The sequence below is a fragment of the Aethalodelphis obliquidens genome, unplaced genomic scaffold (assembly GCF_003676395.1).
Source record: "Aethalodelphis obliquidens isolate GAN/ISIS:26980383/991018 unplaced genomic scaffold, ASM367639v1 scaffold46, whole genome shotgun sequence".
NCBI classification, from domain to species: Eukaryota; Metazoa; Chordata; class Mammalia; order Artiodactyla; family Delphinidae; genus Aethalodelphis; species Aethalodelphis obliquidens.
Window position 1 is genome coordinate 12,051,217 of NW_020837990.1, and position 26,346 is coordinate 12,077,562.

Sequence of the window (26,346 nt, forward strand, 5' to 3'; positions counted from 1 at the left end):
TGTGACTTCTCCCTGCAGAGAACTAAGAAGTGTGAAATTCACACCTATGTAAAATTTAACACATCTATTATGGGCAATCATTAATAACTATCAGGAAGCAGAAAGGCAGTTTGAATAAACAAATAATTAAAATTGTCAATGGAAATATTTTAAATGACTCTCTGAAATAATTTCTCAGTCTTTTTCTGTTTTCTCACATTAGCAAGTTCCTTGGCAGTAACATATGTTTACAATTTCTATTGCATTTATCTTCAGAGACATCACCATAAATACATATACACAAAAGGGTTCACGTCCACCGGCAAAGGTCCCAAACGTGTCCTGGCTCCTAAACTGCTCTCTTTTGTCTCCAGGCTTTTCTGCCAGTCTGCATCCCTTAATCTTCCTTAGGCAACACATTCGTCTTGCTGTTCAACTGCTCAAATGTCTTCAAACACTCCCTTTTCCTAGCATGTCAGATATAAATTCCTCATGCCCAGCTCTTAAGGCCTCCCCCCTCACTGCCTATGCTCAGTTCACAGGCTCTTCACCATTTCACAGATGCACAGGGCTCATTTTCACCTCTATACCTTCATGACTATCCCTCTGCCTAGAATGTCCCACACTTCTGCTTCAAATCTATTTACTCAAATCTTCACTATGCCTAGTTTAAGTTCCACTTCCTCATGGAACGCCTCTGACCACTCCTGAGTTTGTTAAAATCAAGACAGATCTGATCGTAATCTGTCTGGAACACCCACCTCTCAGATAACTGATGGTGTATCCCTGCTCTTCTTTCAGGTCTCCGCCCAAATGTGTTTATTCTGTTTGGCCTTCTCTGACCACTCTACTTAAAATGATACCACCTCCTCACCTCAGCACTCCCAAACTTCTTTGCCTGGTTTATTTTTATTTTCCTTCCTAACATTCATCACCATCTTGCATACTCTAATATTTACTTGTTTACTTGTTTATTGTCAGCCTCCCTTCTGCCCAGAATGTAAGCTGCATTAAGGGCAGGGAGTTTTGTATGTTTTGTTACTGATTTATCTCTAGAACCAAGAATATTTCATGGCATATAGTAGATGCTCAATAAATATTGGCTTCTTCTCCTTAAAAGTGATAGCATGCTATATACTGTATCATTTAGCACTTTATAGTTAATTTAGGAATGTGATTTTTTTTATCTCTTTTACTGCATTTCCAAGACAAATATAAACAATTTCTGGTATTCTTCTATACTTTCCTCTCCTTCACCAATGCAGTCTTTGATTAAACATATATTAAATGTATACTGAGCACCTATTATATACAGCAGGTCCTATTCTTTTAGCAAAAACTTCAAGAAGTCACAGTTACACATAAACACACACACATACAAACACACAGAAGGGCAAGAAGACTAAAAGAAAGAATAGTAACAGGAAGACTAGTAAAACAGAGAATCCAATATTAGTATGTAGGAACAGAGTGTACAGGGTGATTGTGACAGACTGAGTGGGGAGAAAAAGGAAAAAAGAGACAGAATGGTGTGAGACTAGAGTAGGATGCTGCCAAAGTAGTCACCAGATGCTAGTGCTTAATATAAACTGTACCAAAGCAGATATGCAAATATATTCTACATGATTTTTTAAAATTCACATTTCAAACGTTATCTGTCAACTATCCCGTGGGTAAAAATTAGATTAGGACTAGCACCATCTGGTGGATATTTTGGAAGTGACCCTGAGTTTCTCTAAATAAAAACACCTGTAAATGCCCCCATGTCTCTGGACTGCCATTTATAATGTGTTAAGGTTCCACATGACTAATTATACTACCGTGAAATAATCTTTCTGCAGGACCCTGGGTCTCGTTGCAAGATGTAGCCAGATTTCTACCAAGGACCTTCCTATCTCCCAACTGACGTCGCTCTGCCTTTGGAAGGATGTATACAAAATCTGACACTGCAATTCTTCTTTTAAAAAGTAACATTACTTAAAGTGTTCACAGCCTTTGACCTAGCATTCTACTTCTGGAACTCTATCCTGAGGGGAAAAAAGTCTTAAATGAGAAAATCAATTAGTTATTCACAAGGCAGGGAGGGGAATCTAAAAGTCCAACAACAAAGGAATGGTCAAGAAATTAACAGCCATAACAAAAAGAATAAAATACCTAGGAATAAATCTACCTAGGGAGACAAAAGACCTGTATGCAGAAAACTATAAGCCACCGTTGAAAGAAATTAAAGATGACACCAACAGATGGAGAGATATACCATGTTCTTGGATTGGAAGAATCAATATTGTGAAAATGACTATACTACCCAAAGCAATCTACAGATTCAATGCAATCCCTATCAAATTACCAACGGCATTTTTACAGAACTAGAACAAAAAATATTAAAATTTGTATGGAGACACAAAAGACCGCAAATAGCCAAAGCAGTCTTGAGGGGAAAAAACGGAGCTGGAGGAATCAGACTCCCTGACTTCAGACTATACTACAAAGCTACAGTAATAAAGACAATATGGTACTGGCACAAAAACAGACAAATAGATCAATGGAACAGGATAGAAAGTCCAGAGATAAACCCACACACCTATGGTCAACTAATCTATGACAAAGGAGGCAAGGATATACAATGGAGAAAAGACAGTCTCTTCAATAAGTGGTGCTGGGAAAACTGGACAGCTACATGTAAAAGAATGAAATTAGAACACTCCCTAACACCATACACAAAAATAAACTCAAAATGGATTAGAGACCTAAATGTAAGACCAGACACCATAAAACTCTTAGAGGAAAACATAGGAAGAACATTCTTTGACATAAATCACAGCAAGATCTTTTTTGATCCACCTCCTAGAGTAATGGAAATAAAAACAAAAATAAACAAATGGGACCTAATGAAACTTAAAAGCTTTTGCAAAGCAAAGGAAACTATAAACAAGATGAAAAGACAACCCTCAGAATGGGAGAAAATATTTGCAAACAAATCAATGGACAAAGGATTAATCTCCAAAATATATAAACAGCTCATGCAGCTTGATATTAAAAAAAAAACAACCCAATCAAAAAATGGGCAGAAGACCTATATAGACATTTCTCCAAAGAGGACATACAGATGGCCAAGAAGCACATGAAAAGCTGCTCAACATCACTAATTATTAGAGAAATGCAAATCAAAACTACAATGAGGTATCACCTCACACCAGTTAGAATGGGTATCATCAGAAAATCTACAAACAACAAATGCTGGAGAGGGTGTGGAGGAAAGGGAACACTCTTGCACTGTTGGTGGGAATGTAAATTGATAGAGCCACTATGGAGAACAGTATGGAGGTTCCTTAAAAAACAAAAAATAGAATTACCATATGACCCAGCAAACCCACTACTGGGTATATACCCAGAGAAAACCACAATTCAAAAAGACACATGCACCCCAACGTTCATTGCAGCACTATTTACAATAGCCAGGTCATGGAAGCAACCTAAATGCCCATCAACAGATGAATGGATAAAGAAGTGTGGTACATATATACAATGGAATATTACTCAGCCATGAAAAGGAAAGAAATTGGGTCATTTGTAGAGATGTGGATGAATCTAGAGACTGTCATACAGAGTGAAGTAAGTCAGAAAGAGAAAAACAAATATCGCATATTAATGCATATATGTGGAACTTAGAAAAATGGTACAGATGAACCAGTTTGCAGGGCAGAAATTGAGACACAGATGTAGAGAACAAATGTATGAACACCAAGGGGGGAAAGCAGCAGTGGGTGGGGTTGGTGGTGTGATTAATGGGAAGATTGGGATTGACGTGTATACACTGATGTGTATAAAATGGATGACTAATAAGAGCCTGCTGTATAAAAAAATAAATAAAATAAAATTCAAAAGAAAAAATAAAACAACAAAAAAAGAAAATTACAGCCATTATAATGTCTACCAAACATTTGTATTCATATGAAAACAAATATTTTAACAATTTCATATTAACAAATATTAAGCCAGAAAAAGCAAAAGGCAAAAGTATGTGCATAATATGATCTCAAATATGTAAATAATATACATAGAAAAAAGACTAGAAGAAAATATTCTAAATATTAACAGGATTGCTTGTAGTTGGGAAGATTATGTTTTTTAAAAAATCATGGTTTGCACTCTTTCCCAAATGCTCTATAATTCACATACATTATTTCCTTTTTTTTTTTGGCTGCACCATGCAGCACACAGCATCTCAGTTCCCCAACCAGGGATCAAACCCATGCCTCCTGCAGTGGAAGCATGCAGTCCTAACCCCTGGACCACCAGGGAATTCCCATGTACATTATTTCTATAACACATGTTATTGAAATCTTTTAAACAATCCATATGTTCTGATTAATTGCTAGAAATTTTCAACCTCTGCCTGATTTTATTAATTCCAGAAAAAGATAATAAATCAAGTGAGCCAGAATTTCCACAAGAAGGGGAAGCTAGAAAAGAAAGCAAATATATTATAATTTTGTTCCAGGATCTGAGTACTGATGGAGAAATCCCCCAGTTGTCGAGCTGTACTGAAATTCCATTAATGTCATCACACTCCTCTCAATGGTACCAGAACTTACAGAGGGCTCTGCTGGTAGCAGGGGGTTACAGAGTCTCTTAACCACTTGGGTACCCATCTTCAGAGTCCCTAGAAGAGCTGGATCAGGGCCACCTTAAAATAGGAAGAGAAAGATCCATGCCAAAATACAGGTCAGGAAAAAAATTCCAAAAGTTAAACCAATTTAGAGGGATCAGGTTCCTGCCCCAAGCCTACCCATTTAAGTCATCTGGAAGTATGAAAAAATAGGACCCCGGTGAGCAGGAAATCCAGCCCAAGGTAGTATAATTACAACAGGGCTATCACAGTGGCATTTTTAATACTAGTGACTTAGGTTTTAATAGTAATAAGTAAAGACAAGTGCTTCCCTATCAGTCAAGCAAGAATGCATTTTCCTTCCTCCCTAAATGTATCAGTCTGTTGACAGAAATAATCAATAAACAATCTATAATAGAAATAGAAAAGAGTTTTATTTGAACCAACCTGAGGACTATAGTCCAGAGATAGCTTCTCAAATAACTCTAAGGAACTGCTCTGGAGAAGCATGGTTTTCAGCACAGTTTTAAATCTTGTCAGAACAAAGAACATCAAACAAATCAGAGATTCGTTCCTTCAATCTTTCAAACAAACAGATCAGCGTGTACACAGCAAGTCAGTATGGCCTTGGCCCCTGGGAAGGGAGTCTTATCATCGAAGGAGTAGCAGCATTGGTGTCCCAGGAAGGGAGGCATTTAATCTTTACTTTTAACATGGCTATTCTTTACTTCTAGTCAATGCACCCTTTTCTATAATGATTAAAGCAGATGTACAATGTATGTTTGATAAGCCACAAACAGGCTGTTATAGTTAGCACAAAATTCAAGTTAAACTATGTATAAGCCATAATGACTTTCCCATACCTCAATATGTGAAAATTTCTTCCGTTAAGTCACAGATCATAGGAAGGATTCTGAAGACGATGAGGAGAAATAACCGGGAGCTCTGCTTCTGGCTCACTCTTCCCTTCATCCTCAGGAATTCAGTTTTAACCTAGAAAGGCAGCACTTACATTCCAAGGCAGAAATTTTTATAAAGCACTTGAAGTTTATAAAGTGCTATCACCTATATCAACTTATTTGACCAGCATAGTAAACAACCCTTGGAAAGCGAGTTCATTTTATTACCCGCAGCTGACAGGAAACAGGCTAGTGTGTTGTTCTGCCAATTAGTAGTGCAGACAGTGTTCTAGCCACCTCTCCTGAATCCACTTGCACTAAATCTGTGCCAGAGAACAGGCCTAGAATGGTGCCTAGCGGTGGTGGTGATGATCATGGTGACAGGCATCATTTGCGCACATACTATGAACTCTTCCAAGTGCTTTAAATTCTCACAAATACTCTAAGTACTTGATACTATTATTTCCAACTATTTTTTGTGCTGTGATTCCATTTTTCAGTACTCTATCCATCTTAAGGAATCTTCCCTCTCAGGAGCAAACCCAGGGGCCACCGTATTTGGAGAGGATGGTGTGCAGCTTGAGAACGGGAAGTCTTCAAGCTTCGAAAGTCTGAATCAAGAACCTGCAAAGCTTGGAGAGGGTTCGGAACCTGAAACTTCCACCTCCTTCTTCCCACCACACTCTCGCCCCTCCGTTTGTCCCCAGTTCTGGTCTGGAAGCTCAACCGGTGGTAATAATACTTTCCTGGTAGGTACCCGCCACCTTTCAGCACCTACCTCTTAAATCGTCGATGTGTGGTTCCGCCTTTCTGTCCCCAGCCCTTCTGAGCACGGCCTCCTCCTGCTATAGCGTCGCCTCTGCGTGCCCGCTGCCATGGTGACGGCGGAGGCCTGCCCGGACCGGTCCCGCCTCCAGCCATCCGGAGCCAGCCCTGGTCCACCCGGGCTCCGCCCCATGCCTGCTCAGACCCCGCCCCCTGCGTGTCCAGCCTCGCCTCCTAATGGCACAGAGCACAACCTCTGCGGGCCTTCACCCCGTCTCTTGCCGGCCCGGACCCCGCCTCCCGACTGCCAGAACCGCGCCCCCTGCCCGTCTAGATCTGCCTCTCGCTGGCTCGGACTCCGCCTCCTGATAGCCAGAACCTTGTCCCTCTGCCCGGACCCCGCCTCCTGCCGGCCCCGCCCCCGCCCTGGGAGCTCTGCCTTTTGTAGATGGGAACCTGCCGCCAGTCCGTGCAAACTACTGCCTCCGGCGCTCTACTCCGGCCGCAGCCGGTAGTGCGGCAGAAAGTGGCTGGCCTTCCCTACTACCCTGAGGCTGAGTGAGACCCGCTGTGCTTCGAAGAGCCCGCAGACCTCCACCCAAGAAAACACACCAGGCATGTTCCTTATGCGATTTATTGATCCTAACGGCTCTGCACCCGCGAGAGAAAACAGTCCAGCTAAAGGGAGTTTCTGGGCCTCGCAGTGCTGTCAGCATCTGTGACTTGACGTCCTTGTAATCGATGGTCAGAAGACGCTTGCTCCATGCCTCAGCCCCTGTCCTCATTTGTTTGTATAGGTCTGGGACCCTTGACCCAGCCACTGAGGAAATTGCCCAAGACAGCCGTAGAAGCTGTGTACGAGAGCTCTGAATGCTTTCCAGAGCACCTCTTCTTCTTCAGCTTTGGCGTTTAAGGTGTGTAGAAGGGATACCATCAAATTAACTCCAACAAAATCAGCTCAAGTGCAGATGCTTCAAGGGTAACCTGTTCTCTCTGCACCTTTCTAGAGAGCAGGAGCAAAGGAGGGGGCAAAACCCTACCTTCCCGCACACTCAGCCTGGCCCCCTCATTTTGTAGAACTCCATCCACCCCCAGGTAACCCAAATACAACCCCAAGCTAATGGTGGCAAATAAGAGAGAGGCTTAGGGAGAGCGCAAGACTGGGGCCCTCAATTCCAGGGGCTCTGTAGTTCTAAAACGTGTCCGCCATCCCTGGGCTGCTAGCCAGTCCCCCAAAGCAGTAGATTCTCCCCACAGCCATAGTGATGAAATGATGCAAGCAGGTCCATCCTCCCCAGGGCTCATACTAGGGTCCCGTTCTTGCTGTCATAGCGGGGTGTGGACTGGGGGAAGTAAAGCGTCGCATATTCTGTAGCATTTTCTAGCTGTAGGTGCTTCACCTCCTGGGCAGAGCGTGTCTGGGTTAGGCTGCACAATTGAATGTCTGCATAGTGTAAGCTGCTCTCCTCCGACATGAGGCCTTGACTCATCTCCTGAGACACAGGCTGCTTTAACACCTGCTCATACGTACGTCCCGTTGGGTCATGGCCCTGAGAGGAATGGACAGCATTAAGGGAGATTCTTGACTAGGTTTTGCCCCTCACCTCCAATGCAGGGTCTATTAAATGACACTTTGCTTTGCTGCTTTGGGGGATGGAGGAAGATGGGCAAAACCAGAAACTTCTACAGATGACTGAGACGTTTCTGTCCCAGGATGGAAAAGCTGAGTCCTGGGATCCCATGTCTGAGCAGCCTCCTGGAAGGGACGGAGGTTGTCATTACCTTTGTGTCATTCTGTTGCTGCTGCTGCTTTAATGTCCGTCTTGCTTGGCTCCCTGAGAGGAAGAAATCCGACTTAAATCCACCGACTTAAATCCATTTTCTCTTCCTGTCTCTACTGAGATTGCCTTCTTCAAATCTCTGTGAAATTATTATGGTGGGCTTCTAACTAATCTCCCTGCCTCTGCTCTCATCTCTTACTTCTACCATTCCCACATTCAAACTCCTTAGCAGAGTATACAATCTGGCCCTTTCACAGTCTGCCCGTAATATCTTCCATCCTATTTTTTCACTGGCCCCTAACATAGTTCAACAGGCATATGTTGAGAGCCCACTGTATGCCAGGCTCTGTGCCACATTCTGGGGATAGAAGGATGAGTAGGCTGTTTTCTCCTGTGCAGGGGAGCTTGCAGTCTACTAGGGGAGACAAGTAAACAGACTATTACAGGGCAATATGGTAAGAGCTCAGCTACACCAAACATTTGGTCACTTTCCATAAAGTCACTCTCTTCTCTTGTCTTTCTTTTCTCTGCATGAGATAATTTCCCGGCCTAAAATACCCTCTCCTCCCTGCTCCTCTTCCAACTTGTGAACTTGCTATTATTCCTTCAACATCGGTGTTTTCTCCCCTTCTCTCACAGCATGAATCTGGTGCTGTTGGGAGCACTAGTATCAATACATGGTATTATGGTTACTTGTTAACGTGTATAATACATGGTATTATGGTTACTTGTTAACGTGTATCTCTTTCTCAAACTTGATTTTCAGTTCCTCTAGGGCCGAGACCATGTGCCCTTCCTCTTGTGCCTCTCTGCCTCCTTGGAATCCTGCCTAGTGCTTCATATACAATATAAGGGTTGAATAAATTTTTGCTAGATGAATGAAGGAATGAGCAACCAACCTTGCCACTCTGAGATAATGGAAAGGACGAGACTCAGAGTTTCAGAGCTGGTCTTGAACACAGTAACCTAACGATTCTCTTTGGTGTACTATCTCCCTTTAGCCGCCCCCCACCCTATGCCCCTTCTAAAGACACTGGTTCTCTTATCTTCTTTTCTCAAATTTGCACTCCCCCTAGCATCCCCCACCCCACCCCCCCAACACCCATTACCCATTTTCTTTTTCCTCTGGAAAGTTGATGGGCAGCTCCTGTGAAAGGAAAAACAGATCACTCATGTGTAAGAGCCTGGCCTCTATCTTCCCTCCTTCATCATTTGCTCTGTGGTCTCCTTAGCATTCTGGTAGGATGACCTTCCCTCACCTCCCTCTAACAAAGATTCACCCTGAGCCAGTCCCAAAGCATTTATCAAGGGTACCATAGCTCTCCCAAAGGGATGGTTCTGGAAGGTGGAGTGGTACAACTGACATAACCAAACCCAAAATACAGCCTCAGGCAACCAGGCGCTACATGCCAGGTATGTAGCTGGGTTGAGGGCTATTCTGGGATTGTCTAACAGGCTAATCCCAGCAGAGGGTAAGGGAAACTGGCCAAATAATGGGATATTCCTGGATTCAGAGACCCTCTTGCTTCTTCTCTGGTGTCTCTCCTTCAGGGTCTCTGCCAACCTGGGGTTCTCATTCTGGGAGTCACAGAAACTGCCACAACAAGGGCTGACTAATTAGAGCCCTGCACAGCCCTTTCCTAACAGGTGACCTCCCGCCCTGCTTTTTTGTCCTTGTTTTTAATTAACAGAGAAAGTGAGAGATGTTTAAGCTTTAACATCCATAGCACAGGAAGTTCTGAATTTGGTGAGTGACTCAGCTACATTGCCCTCCCTGCAGGACAGACCTCTTATACTAATTTCTGAGCCCCTGGGGTCCCCGATGGAGCCAGTGTGTCTACGTGATTGTCAACTGTTTGATGGCCAGAGAAACAACACTTGTCTGAGGAAATAGGCTGAATAGTTTGTGGCTTACTCCGGATGCTTTTTCTTGCTAGTACATTTCCAACTGTAACAGAGCCAACCCTATTTATCTGACGTCTGTCTCCCCAAGGAAGTTTCCTTCTTTTGCTAATTAAAAAGAAAGACGGTGGGGACTTCTAAATCGTGTTCATTTTACTAATATAGAAAAATCAGGATTTTTCCACACATATCTGTCAGAGGTTTGTGTTTTGGTTTGATTTTTGGTTTTACTGCAGCTTGCTGAGCTGAGAATAGTTTGAGTCTCCATTTGAACACTAGAGGTGGTTCAGAAGAAAAGCTTTGAAACTATTTCTGGGTCTTTCTACTTCCTCGTCTTCCACTTTAGCTCTTCCTTTCCTTTACCACTGCCTAGTCATAGCCTAATCCCAGCCTCTAATTCCTTGCCCCTGGTCACTACTGTCTTCCTACTTACTTCTACTTTAACAGATAAAGAGAATATTAATTCTAAAATAACGTAGACTTGGGTGACTCAATTTTAGTGAACAGAGCCTGTTCCCACGTTGGATGTTGTACAATGCCTGGACACGGCCCAAATGGAATATTCAGCTAGACTCGTGGGTGATAGGATTTTATTTTTAGCCCAGAATTAAGGAAACCAAATGGGCACTCTCCTATATTGGTAGTAGGAATAAAAATTGGTGCAGTCTTTCTAGAATGCAATTGGCAATAAGTATAAGAAGCCTTAAACGTCAATGTGTGTACCCTCCGATGTAGCAGTTCTAAGCAATAATCAGACAGGTGCAAATATGGAAGCTCATTGTAGCATTATTTATAATTGCAAAAAATAGGAAATATCCTAAATGTCCAACATTGGGAACTAACTAAATAAATGGCATCTCCAATCAATGGAACATTATACACCAATTTAAGAAAGATGTTATGTTGGAAGAACACCTAATAGCATGGAAAATTTTCCTCTTTATTAAGATAATATAAAGGTAATATGTTTGGGGATAAAAACTATGTATATAGGCATTTAAAAAGGATTACATGGAAATACACTAAAATGTTCCTGTCATCTCTGGGTGCTTATATTTATGGTTGTTTCTTATTTTCTCCTCTTTGGTGCTTTCCGAATACACAGTGAATGTGTATTACATTTGTAATCAGAAAAAAAAATTTTTTTAATAAAAATCTCAATTGTCACAGTGTCTTTAAGTTTCTGAAGTTTATTGAGATAATGAGAAATAGAGAAGAACAATATTTATCCAGTCCTACTAATATTTTAAGAGGAAAAAATATATTTTGGTTAGAATATCTGGTGTAGTGTTTCTAGCCAGGCTCTAGAGTCTGATTGACGGTGTCAGACTAGCTGTATGACCTTTAGCAAGTTTTTTACGTCATTAGGCTTCCATTTTCATTTTATTTATTTAAAAAATTTTGGCCATGCCACATGGCATGCGGAATCTTGGTTCCCTGACCAGGGATCGATCCCAGGCCCTCAGCAGTGAAAGCATTGAGTCCTAACCACTGGACCGCCAAGGAATTCCCTCCATTTTCTTATTAATAAAATGAAGATAATAATAGAACTTAAGACTCATGGGATCATTGTAAAATTTAAATAAAATAATAAATGTAAAATACTCAGCTAGGTGTCTGGCATATAATGAGTGTCAATCAAAGCTGACTACTATGACTACCACCATCTGAGGAAGAAATAACCAAAAATGAAAACTATGAAGACTTGGGAAGAAAGGGAGTGAAAGATGCTTTACACCCCCTTCTCTGGAAGTTTTCATGTTTCTAGATGTCCCATGTCTATAGGACATCTCAGAGTTTAAAAAGTGCTGTTCTCGGGCTTCCCTGGTGGTGCAGTGGTTGAGAGTCCGCCTGCCAATGCGGGGGACACGGGTTCGTGCCCCGATCCGGGAAGATCCCACATGTCGCGGAGCCGCTGGGCCTGTGAGCCATGGCCGCTGAGCCTGTGCTTCCGGAGCCTGTGCTCCGCAACGGGAGAGGCCACAACAGTGAGAGGTCCGCGTATCACAAAAAAAAAAAAAAAGTGCTGTTCTCATTTTATAGATGCCCTAGAACTTTGGTACCTTACTCAAGAAGGCAAGAACCAAATTTCCTATTATTGCTATGTCTTCTGCCTCTATCACTATGCCTGATACATATAGGTGTTCAATAAAATATTTGTTTAATAAATGAATGAGTAGTAGGAACAGGACTTGAATCCAATGTACTGACTCCAAATTATATGTGCTTTTCAATGTACCTCACCTATCTCTCTAAACATAATGATACTTTATTCATAAACAGGACACCCTCAAGACAGATGCAGGCATGGAGTGGTAGAGCTAAGAAGGCAGTGGACAGGATAAAACTAGGCCCACGGGTTTATAGTGTTAAAAAGAAACAACAGGCCGAGACTTCCCTGGCAGTCCAGTGGTTAGGACTCTGCACTTCCACTGCACAGGGCATGGGTTCGATCCCTGGTCGGGGAACTAAGATCCCACATGCCAAGTGCAGTGTGGCCAAAAAATTAAAAGAAAAGAAAAGAAACAACAGGCCTCAAATGGTGTTGCTTGTGCTAATCTCATACCACCAAACCATGGCTTAATACCTAGCCTAACAGGAGTTTCAACCTTCCCCAGGAATGTAGTCTTAAACGTCAGTTTGGAATTTTCTGGTCAGCATCAATGAGATAATCTGCCACACAGACCTTTTCCATCACCCAAAGGAAGATGAGGTCATCTGCTCTTCCCTTGATCCCTTCCCCCTTCTGCCTATAAAAGCCTTTCATTTTGTACAGCTCCTCGGAACTCCTTTCTACTTGCTAGACGAGATGCTGCCCCATTCATGAACTGTTCAATAAAGCCAATTAAATTTTTAAAATTTACTTGGTTGAATTTTTGTTATTTAACAACAGTGATGACAATCCTGGGAAAGAACAATAAAGACAATATGATTCATTTATTGTGAGGCTTTCACATATAATCTGCTCTTCAAGTCCGTGATCTAAACAACACAGGTTGTGTTATCTACATATTACACGTGAGGAAAAAGAGAAGTTACAGAATTTGCCTAATGTCACACAGCAAACAAGTGTGAAAGTTATATTCAAATATTGTATGTATATTCTCATTTCTGCCCTTTTATTTTTTATTTTGTTATTAATTATTTTTACTTCTACCCTTTTTTTTTTTTTTTTTTTTGCGGTACGCGGGCCTCTCACTGTTGTGGCCTCTCCCGTTGCGGAGCACAGGCTCCGGACGCGCAGGCTCAGCGGCCATGGCTCACGGGCCCAGCCGCGCCGCGGCATGTGGGATCTTCCCGGAACAGGGCACGGACCCGCGTCCCCTGCATCGGCAGGCGGACTCTCAACCACTGCACCACCAGGGAAGCCCACTTCTACCCTTTTAAATAAACATTTCTCCAAAGTTGATTTGCTTGATTCAGGAGGCAGTATTATGGCATGATTATAAGTATGGGCTTTGAAGTCAGATAAACTTGGGTTGGAATCTTGGTTTGCTTGCTTACTAGCCATGTGACCCCAGACAAATTAACTAACTTCTCTGAATTTCAGCTTCTTAGCTGTAAAATGGGAGGAGTAAGACCACATCCCTCAGAATTGTTGGGAAAATTAAATGAGATTATAAAGTTCCAAATGCTACAATTATTACCATTATCTGGAGGAGAAAGGAAGAGAATAAAGGGAAAGAGGAGGCAGAAGAAGACAAAGAGAAAAAAATGTCAATTTACCATTCCAGCCCTGTCCTAGCCGTTGGACAGACAGCTGGCTTGGCTGTTTTTTGAGGTTTCCTGAAAGGAGGGAGCACAGAAGGGGTGCTGCTCTGGTGTTTGCCCCTGGAGGTGCCACGTGGAGGAGGTGCCATGTGGAGAAGGTGACAGTGGGAAGTTGGCAGAGCACTAGCTGCAGGCTCTCTCTTATTCTTGGGACCTTCATGTCCACCAACAGAGACCTTACCCTCCGACCCTTCCCCCTACTCACCAGCTTCCCCCGCAGCTGAGCCGGTTTCCCATGGTGCTCTGTCTCCCAGGGAGCCCAGCTGTTTTGCTATAGATAGGGGCTTGTGCATTTCCTGGTTCCCGGTTCAGCTTTCAGTAGCAGCTCCCAGGGAGTCTCCGTCAGGGTCAGATTTCAACCTAACAGGTTGGACTTTGGAAGCCACCTGCTGGAAAGATTCCCAGGTGACTGCTCCCAGCCAAAGGGTAGAGGAACACACACAGGGCTCCAGGTGAGAGCAATCTCACCTTCGGGATTTGGAGCTGCTTTGATGAAGCGTTAACTTTTGAGCTTCAAGCTTCAGTGAGAAGAAACCTGAGACAGAAAAGGGCTCTGGGTTTCCTTAGGAAATGTTTCTCTACTACTTCACACTGTCATTGAAATGTATCGTCTATAATAAAGAGTCTTACCTATGTTTCCCCAGCAGTAAGCAGGTCTAATTGAGTTTCACTTTCAAAGTAATCGGTGTCAGTCTCTTATTATCCTTGTCCAGAATCTGGGATTGAATACTGGACTCTTTGGGAAACTAAAATTTAGGGAAATGTATTCCTTTTGTATTCTCCCTTGCTATTGGAATTAATGTGGGCAAATCACTTTTTTCGAGGACTGTAAAAATGGAGGGCTGAACTCATTACTTAATCCCCTTTCTGGTCAAAAATCATATGATTCTATGATTGGAATGGTCTCAGCACTTCTTAACCACTCACTTCCCCATCCCCAGTACAGAACTACGGAATCTCCATTTAACCTCAACTCAGCTTCTCCTCCAATGACCTGAAGCTGATTCATTCCACACTCACTGGCAACTAGGATGAAGTTGAGCAAATTCCTCTGTAGAAAATAGGGGCTCTAGGAGAATTTGTGGAACCTGTATGGCTTGTCTTCAGTGTTCCCACCCCCTCTTTAGTGTCTTGTTCAGATGCCCAGTTATTTGTGTGTCCCTTATGGATGTTCAGGACCCAGCACTCAGCCCTGTACTCCACGGAGGGTACCCTGGACGCTTCATTCCTCCCCATCTTCTTTCCTTATGAAAAATGGAGATAATAAGAGTCACAGTCTTGTAGGATTGTGGTGAAGATTAAATGAGATAATGTATATAAAACTCTAGTCCAGGGCCTGGCACATGGGACCCTCTCAGTAAGTCCTAGCTATTGTTATTATTATTACTTCTTTTTCTCAGCTAATTGTTAGATGGTAAAGCATCTTACTTTATTGTCTGGTGATGGATCATTGCACTAGCCTCTTATTTCATGGCCGTGCTTCTCCCTGGCAATCCATTCTGTACTCTACCATTAACTGTATTCTTTTCATCCTGTTACCCAAACTTCTTAGTTTGGCACTCAAAGCCCTCCACAACCTCGGTCCCTTTCTAGCTACTTTCTCTAATTTAAAGAAAAAATTTAAAGGAAAACATGTGAGATTTTCATATGACCAGAAATTCCAAAGGAACCAACACTGTGTTGTGGTGGCCAGAAAATCTGATATACCCAAAGCACCATTAATAGAAGTCTAGAGTGATAAACAATGGTATTGATTATTCCACTGAAGTCTGTACCAGTCAGTCCATGATTGGAATAATAATTTTAGGTTTACATGTTGAATTTCAAGTTACAGTGTCAAGAGGCAGTGTATTGAAGAGAAAGTTGTCTGGGTTATAAGTGGTATGGAAAGTCCTATAAAATATGTTTAAAAGAATCAGGCATGTTTAGCTGGGAAAGGGAAGCTTTTGGAGGACAGGATGGTTACTTTTAAATATTTGAAGGGACTCTCAAGTGAAAGAAGGATTGCATTTAGTTTCTGGACATAACCTGAACCAATGGGCAGAAGTTACTGAAATGCAGATTTTGGATCAATGGAAGGAAGAATTTATAACAGATGTGTCCAAAAAGAAAATGAAATGGGCTACCTTATGAAGTTCTAAGCCCTCGGTCACTGAAAATGTCCCAGAAGTTGGCTAATAATCTTCAAAGTATTTGAATGGGATGGGGATTTGGACAAAATCAGAGGTTTCAAATTTTTTTCTAGCTAAGGAACCCTTTCTTTTAAATGAAGCTCAGGTAAAAATTCCAACTACGAAACAGATCAAAGTGAAGCTGTTCTGGTTGAAGTCTGAATAGGATCCTTTTACAATTCTTTTTCTTCTCAGCCAGACGTTAAGATGCCTGAGAGTAGACAACAAAGGAGCATAGTTTTAAATTTATATTTACAATGTATAACCTCCACAGTATATTACTTGGGGTTTAATTTGTTGAATGAGTGAACAAAAGAATACATCAATAGTTATTTCTCTAAGGCATGCTTTAATTTTTAATAGATGGCAATCCTTCAACCAAGAATTGTATTCTTCAAGTGAGGGTTCTTATCCTGGGTGTCCACAGATTCCCTAAGAGGGGCATATGAATGGATCTCAAGAGCTGTGTGAACCTATTCAAATTATATGCCAAATTTCGGAGCATGTGTGTTTTTCTGGAAAGAGGATCTATTGCTTTTATTGTCCATAAAAAAAGTTAAGAATCAACCACTTTAATGGAAGAATTTCAGATATCCATCACAACCTAGTAAAAGATATATTTGGGGGCAGGGAGGTCTTCTGGACACTCCTCAAAGCATACACATGCATGTTCTCTTGATTACAGAGAGCAATTAAGAGGTCAACCCCCCCCCCCCAAGGCTCTCCTGAATACATCATACCCCTAGTATTAAGACTCTACTTCCAAAGGAAGTTTCCCTGGCCATCACCACCATACCAATAACTCTAGCTCCCCTGCATTTAGACTTGGATTGGGTGGAGTGATGCAGCAATTCCTCTCTTTGGGATGTTTCAAGGTTAGAAACAAATGCTTTCTCTCATAGGCAGAGGGTTGGGAGGCTTTGTGATTTAGTGACAATGGCAGAGGCTTCTGTGTCTGTGCCCCTGTGTCTGCATACTCGATCCCTCAGAATCAGAGACCATTTACAGTGGACAGACCTTAGTATGGGAAACCAGGGCTTTAGGCAACTCTGCAGCCAAAAGCTGATTTCCCAACCCCTACCCAAAACAGGTCAGACAGTCTGGAGACCCTTGTTTTTGTGTCTCTAATCACCAGCTCAGACAGTGCCCTCTGGGCTGTTTGGATGGCATATCCCTTTTCCCTCCCAGGATCACTCTCTCTTTTGTTGCATTGTGAGAAAATCATGGCCAGGAATTTGATCTGGAGCCAGTGTCAGCTTCCAGGTGTGATCTCAGCATCCAAGTGTGAGCTCAGGGTGCTATGACATTGGGTGCATCTAACTGAGGACCTTTTTGTCTAGCTGTCCTTTTTGTCTCCCTCCCTGCCCATCCCATCCTCCAGGCCACAGAATAGGGAGCAGCACAAATAAGGCCCTGAGATTTGGGTTTATTCAACTCCACCCAAAACTAAATGAAAACACTATGACACGTCCCAAGGGACCAAACCATACATTGTGACCATGCACTTTTCCCTTCCCCCAAGGATGCTGCTACCTCTGGGGTGGTGAGCAGCTAGTCCTATCACCGCGGGAGCTAGAAAGGGTGCTGGCTCTGTGGCACTCAGGGCTCAACACTGGCTTCCTCCTCTTCCTCTGGATCAGGAGGTGCAGGGAGCAAGGAGATGTAGACCTCATTGACCTCTGTGTCCAAATGTCGGCCACCCCGAGGCGCCTCCAGGTTGAGGATGCCATCATGGGAGAGAGCAGCGCGGACCCGCCAGGGGTCAACATCAGCAGGCAGGACGTAGGTTCGGCAGAACTCTCTGGACACGAAGCCATGGCGGTCCAGGCGCTGGGGGTGCCGGGCAGACACCTCCAGTAGGTTGTCCACAGTCCTCACGGTTACCTCATCGGGGGTAAAGTGGCTCACATCCAGAAATGCCTGGAACTTGCCCTCACTGAGCCGAAGCTCAGAGGCCCCTGCCCTGCTGCCCTCCCCAGCTTGGACAGCCCGGGGCCGGACATAGTAGCCATGGTAGAGGGTGGGGGTCAGGATCTCTTCTGGCAGGAGGCCTGAGGGGCAGAGAGAGAGAGAAGGCAAGAGTTAGAATGAGGGAGGATGGGGTGGGAAGGAGGGTGACATGAGAGCAGATCAGGAGGTGAGGCCTCGGGAGAGCTGGAGGGGAGTCAGGAGAAGCAGGGAAGGGGAAGGAGGGGTCCCAGTGGCTGGAATGAGGCGGCTGGGGAGAGGAGATTGAGAAAGGGAATGAGTTGGGATGAAGAAGAGCAAACCAGACAGGGTCTGGGTGGTTCGCAGGGGAGCCATCCCGAGGGGAGCAGGGGCAGGTATCAGAGCACAGCGGGCAGCAGTCCGCACCGAGGTCAGTAGGAAGGGAAGCGAGCCCTGCCCGGAGGGGGGTGAGGGGGGAGTCTGGGGTGGGAGACGGCTCGCCCCAGGAGTTCAGTTAAGCCCAGAGTGGGGTGGAGGCCAGTATCATTGGGAGGTCAGCCCAGAATTTCAGCAGGTGGGGGTGGGAGGCAAGGGGGTGGCGTCCGTGCCATACCTTCCCCGAAGCGCTGCTCGCCCAGGCGGCTCGGGTTGGCAAACTCGTACTCGGCGGTGGCCGGGTGGGCATGTGGCACCGAGCGGCCCGACATGGCTGCAGACCCGCCGGCGGCCCCGGCTCGAGGTGCGGCCCCAGCAGGCGCAGCAGCACCCCTCCAGCTGCCGCAGAGCCCCAGCGCACTTGGAGGTGGGGGCGGGGTCTACACCACCCAAAATAGTGCCGAGCCCGGTGGGGGAGGGGCGGGCAGCGCCCGCGTCGAGTGTGTAACCCGCGCCGCCTGGACCCCCGTCCCCTCCGCTGCACACCCTTCAGCTGTCACGGGGGGCCCCCCCGGGGAGGACAGCTGGGGGTCCTGGCTGCGGAGCGAGCTGGGGAGGGGAGGCTGGTGCCGGAGGCCCCGGAGAGACCACGCTGAGACCCTCCCAAAGAGTTTGCACGTTTTCCACGCCCCTCTTCCCCTCCTCAGTGGTAGGCAGCCGGCGCTCTGCTTCATCAAGCTCCCCTGGATTTACTGTTCTGCCAGGCCTGTAAAGTGAACGACGCAAACAACTTTCTCCCCTTTCTCTGGGGTGGGGTGAGGGGCCTTCTTTGCCTAGGTTAAGGTCAGGGTCCTCTCTGAACCCAGGGCGACCCAGGGCACCACGTGGAAACCTGCCATTGACATGTTGGTGATCACTACTCTCCTTCAGGGACCCACAAAGAGTTAATATCCTGGGGCCCAGCCTAGGAAGATTCCAGTTCCTGCCCAGGCCCAAGATAGTCTCTGGCCGCATTCCCTTGGCATGCTAGGCTGCAGAGGAGGAGGAGGGGCCCACTGCCCGCCCGCCTGGGATTCCTGCCTCAGTCCCAGCTCCAGAGAAGGGGGGCGGGGGGTGCCATGGGGTGCGGACAGAAAGCGAGTAAAACAAGACCAGGACAAGTCACTGGCCAACTCAGACGTGTTTGTATTTCTCTTTTCTTAGCTCAGTGAGTACTGGGTATGTGTCACACTGCCAAATCCCCAATCACAAGTCTCCATGAACGGGCAGTGAGCTGGGATAATAAAACCCCTGACATCACCATTCCAGAAGCTTCAGAAGACTGCGTATATAAGGGGCTGGCTGTAGCTGCGGCTGAAGGAGCTGACCAGCCAGCTGAGTCCCCACACTCACCTAGCCACCATGGACATCGCCATCCACCACCCCTGGATCCGCCGCCCCTTCTTTCCTTTTCACTCTCCCAGCCGCCTCTTTGACCAGTTCTTTGGCGAGCACCTGTTGGAGTCTGATCTCTTCCCAGCTTCTACTTCCCTGAGCCCCTTCTACCTTCGGCTGCCTTCATTTCTGCGGGCACCCAGCTGGATTGACACTGGGCTCTCAGAGGTAAGTCTCCCCTCTGCCAGGACAGGTGAGTTCATTCTGGAGCCTCCTGGAAGCATCTCCATCCACTGTCCTTTTCCTCCTGGCCTAAATCTGACTAGGTCTAAGGGTCCCAAGTGTCTTAGGCTCTTGTGTGTCCTGCAGTGAAGAAAGATGAGGTCCCTAGTTCCTCTCTTCCCCAATCACCTGTTTGTATTCGATGCACCTCTGTATCCTTATTTATTACATTTTTTCCATGTGTTATGAAGATCATTCTCTGTCCCATCTTCTAAGTAGGATGTCCCTTTCTGGTTTAGTTCATAATGATCTACAGGGAAAGAGCTGCCTTTGCTCAGACTCCTTCGCTCACCTCTTCTAATACCTCACACTCCTGACAAATACTATCATCTCAAGTTCCAGAGCCAGGAGGCAGTCCTACCTCATCCTGAGCTTTTCATCCCAGCTGCATGGAGCTGGAGACAGCAGCCACTATTTTCTTCCTTTCTATTCCCTCTTCTATGATTTTCTGGGTTTCTCAGGGCTGTGACAGGGCACTGGCCTGGGTCCAAGCCTAATGAGGATAGAAGGTAGGTCAAGTTTAGGGACCCCCCTCCACTTGTCCTGAGAGGGTAGGAGAATGGGGCAAACAGATAAGATTGATAGAAGATGTCACAGATAACACTCTGGTTTAAAAATATTCAAGAGTGAGTAAACAGGAGCCAAGTGGGCAAGGGCTTTGGAAGGACAATCAGAGCTAGCAGAACATTCCAGATTGAGTGGGTGGGAAACTTGGCAGAGACCTGAGTAAGAAGAAGGGGCCTTTGTCTCACAGACAAATGACAAGGCCAGGCATTGGGTCAGAGAAGCAGCAGAAGCCATGCCCAGACCCATCCTTGTGATTTGTCCCCTGGGTGGTCTGTCTTCTTCCCTGTCCCTGTAAATAAAGTTTGGCCTGATGACCAAATGGTGTGCCTTGGGTACCACTGTGGTGGCACCCCTGAACTAGAGAGTCATGTTTATTCAAAAAGGGATTTTTAGCTAAAACAAGGAGGATAAACTACCTGGAAAGAAAGCAAGTCTGCAGAATGAGACTGTACTAGTGTTGTTCATATTCCTACTATCTTTTGTCTTCCCCTCCCCCACCTTGCTATTTCCAGATGCGGCTGGAGAAGGACAGATTCTCTGTCAACCTGGATGTGAAGCACTTCTCCCCAGAGGAACTCAAGGTCAAGGTGCTGGGAGATGTGATTGAGGTGCATGGAAAACATGAAGAGCGCCAGGTACGTAGCTGACTTTCTCTTCTGCTCATTCATCCAGCGCATACTATATGCCAGAGACTGCCATCAGCCCCTGAGGCTGGAAGCATTCCAGTCCTAAGCCATAAGAGTCAAGAACAGGGATAAACCTGTTGTTGTTATTGTTGTTGTTGTTTTGGCCAGAGAAGTGATCTTTGTTTGTTTTGATTTGATTGCCTCAGATGGGATAGATGGGATGTTAACTTCCTGTTTAAGCCAGTGGTTCTCAACCTTGGGCACATTAGAATTGCGAGGGGAATTAAAAAAAAAAAAAAAAAAATCCCAGGGCTTCCCTGGTGGCGCAGTGGTTGAGAGTCCACCTGCCAATGCAGGGGACACGGGTTCGTGCCCCGGTCCGGGAGGATCCCACATGCCGCGGAGCAGCTGGGCCCATGAGCCACGGCCACTGAGCCTGCGCGTCCGGAGCCTGTACTCCACAACGGGAGAGGCCACGACAGTGAGAGGCCCACGTACCGCTAAAAAAAAAAAAAAAAAAAAAAAATATCGCAATGCTCAGGCATATCCCAGGTCAGTTAAATCAGGATTTTTCAAAGCTCCCTAAGGGATTCTAATGTACAGTTAGTCAAGGTTGAAGACCACTGATTTAGGAGTAGTGGTTGTCAGACATCTGATCGCTTTATATAATTACATTAACTGCATGCACTCGGAAGGCCCTTGAATTTGAGACTTTTCTTTCAGATGTTTTGGAATTCATTTCTCGTTAGCCCATCTTAATGCTGAACTACTTGCTTTGCCTAAGCTTCAGAGCTCTACTCACCTCCTAATACCCTAGACCCATGTGGAAATCAGTTGAGAGCCTGTCTGGATAAATGCTTGAGATTCAGCAGGTGTAAAGGTTAGGGTCAGAATTCTTTAGCCAAATTCTAGAGAATGGAATAGCTTTTCATTACTTTCTGGGAGAGTTTTTCAATGAGTTTGCTTCCTACCAAAGGCAGTGAAAGTGCGGAGTCCTTACCACTGGACCGCCAGGGAATTCCCACCTCAGAAACTTGTGCATCAAACAGTATAGTGTGAGGTCCTCAAGCTGTTTCAGTTTTGCTTGTATGATTCAACTCTAGATCAGAGCCTCCCTGGAGGGAGTCTTTATTGTTGTTGTTGTTATTATTAGGTCTATTGGTCTGGAACCTTCTGGAACATTCCTGAAGAGTCAGGACAATTTCTGGGTTTCCTCAGGGACTCAAATCTTCAAAGCCAGATGATATTCCAAATCGTGTAGGCCCAAAAAACGTTGATCTAAACCTCTGGGAAATACCCCTGAACATGTCCATGCCTGAGGGTTTAGAGAGCTATGAAGTTTTGGCTGTTCAGACTTCTCAGACTCTCATTGGTAGAAGTGACCACCTAGGCAATTTCATCTTAGCCCCAAACAGAACAGCTATTTAGCTTTCTCTCATGTTGCCATGCATTTGGCCACACCTAAGGGGAAGGAGGATGTCTGAGTTCTAGGCAAGTGATGCTATTTCCTGTTCTTATCTCTCTACCTCTTTCCTTATTCTCTCGGATTAGGATGAACATGGCTTTGTCTCCCGGGAGTTCCACCGGAAGTACCGGATCCCAGCTGATGTGGACCCTCTCACAATTACTTCATCCCTGTCATCTGATGGCATCCTCACTGTGAATGGACCAAGGAAACAGGTCTCGGGCCCTGAGCGCACCATTCCCATCACCCGTGAAGAGAAACCTGCTGTCACTGCAGCCCCCAAGAAGTAGATGCCCTTTCTCTAACTGCATTTTTTAAAACAAGAAAATTTCCCCACCAGTGAATGAAAATCTTGTGACTAGTGCTGAAGCTTATTAATGCTAAGGGCAGGCCCAAATTATTAAGCTAATAAATATCATTCAGCAACAGATGACTGTCTTGTGTTTGAATATTTTGTAATAATCATCACATATGATTTAGGGGACTCCAGGAATATTAGAGTCAGAATGACTGTTTCCAGCATTTACTCATGGGATAAATTTAGCAAGTCACTTAAGCTTTATGGTCTTTAGGTCTTCCATTTATAACATGGGGTACTGATTTGTACACTAGTTGTAAGGAGTAAATTAATGAGAAAAAGGAGGTAAAGCCCTTAGCAGAGTTCAAGGAATATTAGTTCCTCTCCTCCCTCTTTGATTTTGGCCCTCAGTTCCAATAACAAACCTGAATGAGGTCTGGATGACAATGCATAAAAGGCCCTAGTGTGTCTCTGAAATTAATCATGTCACCAGGGAGGAGATGGTGTCCTCAACTTTGACATTTTGCTACTGATAAGCATTGCCTTCAGCTGATTCACAAGGTGGACAGGTGATTATCACAATAGGACAAGTGATTATCTCCAAACAAGCCTCTCAGGTGTAGTCCCTTAATTAGCCAGTAACACCTATTAAAACTAAGACTGGGGAATATACAATCCATTGACCCACAATTTAAAAAGTTTAACTTTTGTTTTTTATTTATTTTTAAATATTTATTTATTTAAGCCACTCTGGGTCTTAGTTGTGGCATGTGGGGTCTTTAGTTGCAGCATGTGGGCTCTTAGTTGTGGCATGCATGTGGGATCTGGTTCCCCAACCGGAATCGGAACACTGGCCCCCTGCATTGGGAGTGTGGATTTTTACCCACTGGACCACCAGGGAAGTCCCTTATTTTTTTTATTTTTTACATTTTATTGAAGTATAGTTGACTTATTATACAATGTTGTGTTAATTTCTGCTCTTCAGCAAAGTGACTCAGTTATCCACATGTATATATATATTTTCATATTCTTTTCCATTTTGGTTCATCACAGGATATTGAATATAGTTCCCTGTGCTATATGGTAGAACCTTGTTGTTTATCCATCCTGTATATAGTAGTTTGTATCTGCTAATCCCAAACTCCCAATCCTTGCCTCCCCCATCCCCCACCCACAGGCAACCACAAGTCTGTTTTCTGTGTCTATGTGTCTGTTTCTGTTTCGTAGGTATGTTCATTTGTGTCATATTTTAGTTTAGTTTTTTTCTTTTTTGGCCGCACCACGCGGCATGTAGGATCTTAGTTCCCCGACCAGGGATCAAACCTGCACCCCCTGCATTGGAAGCATGGAGTCTTAACCACTGGACAACCAGCAAAGTCTCTTTTCATTATTTATTTATTTATTGGTGTGTCATATTTTAGATTCCACATACAAGTGGTATCATATGATATTTGTCTTTAAAAGGTTTAAGAATTACAGTGAATAACAACAGATCAATAAGTGATCATATTATTTAGCTTAAACAAAGACATACTGCTCTACAAAAACACCTCTATTTCACTTTTGTGAGTCTAGACAAACTTCTGATTCAATTAATGAAAAATAGCCCTGGTATAAATGTTTAGAGACAACTCTTATTTTTCCTGCACCCTCTTCCAGCTGATTTCTGATTTCTCACAAGGACTCTTTCCTTCACAAAACCTACAATTTGGGGATTGGCCATGCTTTTAAAATATGACACATGAAACAACTGTCGAAAGTTTTTATGTTGTAGGGGTGTGGAGCTAGGACAATATACATTGCAAATCTATACAGGTTCAAAATGTTTTATCTTAAAAAACAACTTCCTAATAGTCTGAAATGCTGTGATCTAGCCAGAAGTCAGATTTCTCTAAACTTAGAGCCAATTTTTATGGCTGTGTAGCAGACGTTGTTGGCTGCCTACGTAACCTATTTACCACCTTCAGTCTTGCCAACAGCACCCCAGATTGGTTTAGGTATCCACCATATTCTTTCTCCCAAGCTCCAGCCAGAGTTGTTCTAAATCAATCACGGAAATTCCCTTCCTTCTGTAGGGATTAGTCTTGAAAGGGCTACAACCCAATTATGATCAATGAGACAGGAAGGAAATTCGCTATAGATGCTTCTTGAAAAGCTTTTTACCTTTAAAAAGACTTGCCAAAAAAGAGACAGGGAGGGAGGGAAGAGGGAGAGGGAGAGAGACAGCGAGAAAGAGAGAGACAGAGACAGAGAGAGAGATTGATTTTTTTTCTTCCTCTGCATGTTGGAGCATTAGAATGTGATACTCAGATTGCTGTAGGCATCTGGAAATCATGAGGGAGCATCCATGATATACTGATGATGGCTGAGCAAGAAGATGGTAAGACTCCGAGACCTTGATGGGTCATTGAACTGCTTAACTGGTCACCTTTAGAGCTTCCTTACTTCACAATGTCTTATTACATCTCGTTTTTGTTTAATCTTTATTGATGATGGTTTTATGTTACTGGTATGCAAAAACACCTTAACTGATTGAGGCTGAATTAAGTAGTGTAAAAAACTGAAGAATGCCCTGGAAACCATGTGTCAGCTTTAATCATTTTAGTGAATTACCAGATTTCTCAAGCAGACATAATCTTAATGATTTGATCTTAAATGAATCACACTTTGTCTATTAGAGTATGATATTTGTTTTTGACAAATTTGTTCAGAATGTGCAGGGTCACCTTTTTTGTTTATTATTACCATCCCCAAGTTAGACTAGTTTTTTGTTGTTATTCTTTTCCAGATCACATGCTTTGCTATAGCTATTTGTTCACTGCTATTAGTATAGGACTTTTCTAGTCTAGCATATTTGAGGGATTTTTCTTTAGCTTTATAGCTAGCTCTTCCATAATTCTACTTCATTCCCTATGTCTGAATTATGCCAGAAGTTTGTTGAGGCAATTTTAATTAGCATTTATTGTTTTTTTTTTAACATCTTTATTGGAGTATAATTGCTTTACAATGGTATGTTAGTTTCAGCTTCACAACAGAATGAATCAGTTATATATATACATATGTTCCCATATCTCTTCCCGCTTGCGTCTCCCTCCCTCCCACCCCTCCAGGTGGTCACAAAGCACCGAGCTGATCTCCCTGTGCTATACGGCTGCTTCCCACTAGCTATCTACCTTACGTTTGGTAGTGTATATATGTCCATGCCTCTTTATCGCTTTGTCACCGTTTACACTTCCCCCTCCCCATAGCCTCAAGTCCATTCTCTAGTAAGTCTGTGTCTTTATTCCTGTTTCACCCCTAGGTTTTTCATGACATTTTTTTTTTAAATTCCATATATATGTGTTAGCATACGGTATTTGTCTCTCTCTTTCTGACTTACTTCACTCTGTATGACAGACTCTAGGTCTATCCACCTCATTACAAATAGCTCAATTTCGTCTCTTTTTATGGCTGAGTAATATTCCATTGTATATATGTGCCACATCTTCTTTATCCATTCATCCGATGATGGACACTTAGGTTGTTTCCATCTCTGGGCTATTGTAAATAGAGC

The 26,346-nt window shown here is 44.0% G+C and overlaps 3 protein-coding genes across 3 annotated transcripts; 1 reads left to right on the plus strand and 2 right to left on the minus strand.

Moving 5' to 3' along the window:
* Window positions 1–6,870: 6,870 nt before the first annotated feature.
* On the minus strand, window positions 6,871–14,015 carry CUNH11orf52 (chromosome unknown C11orf52 homolog). Its single transcript, XM_027082328.1, has 4 exons — window positions 13,912–14,015; window positions 9,143–9,180; window positions 8,035–8,087; window positions 6,871–7,802 (listed from the first exon to the last, which is right to left on the minus strand). Exons 1-4 carry the CDS (start codon window positions 13,941–13,943, stop codon window positions 7,554–7,556), a joined length of 372 nt encoding a protein of 123 aa, XP_026938129.1. The 5' UTR covers window positions 13,944–14,015; the 3' UTR covers window positions 6,871–7,553.
* A 2,422-nt stretch (window positions 14,016–16,437) lies between these two features.
* Window positions 16,438–19,105, minus strand: HSPB2 (heat shock protein family B (small) member 2). Its single transcript, XM_027081871.1, has 2 exons — window positions 18,420–19,105; window positions 16,438–17,928 (listed from the first exon to the last, which is right to left on the minus strand). Exons 1-2 carry the CDS (start codon window positions 18,511–18,513, stop codon window positions 17,477–17,479), a joined length of 546 nt encoding a protein of 181 aa, XP_026937672.1. The 5' UTR covers window positions 18,514–19,105; the 3' UTR covers window positions 16,438–17,476.
* A 175-nt stretch (window positions 19,106–19,280) lies between these two features.
* Window positions 19,281–22,926, plus strand: CRYAB (crystallin alpha B). Its single transcript, XM_027082329.1, has 3 exons — window positions 19,281–19,783; window positions 20,917–21,039; window positions 22,582–22,926. The coding sequence occupies exons 1-3, from the start codon at window positions 19,583–19,585 to the stop codon at window positions 22,783–22,785; spliced, it is 528 nt and encodes a 175-aa protein (XP_026938130.1). The 5' UTR covers window positions 19,281–19,582; the 3' UTR covers window positions 22,786–22,926.
* Window positions 22,927–26,346: the final 3,420 nt, after the last annotated feature.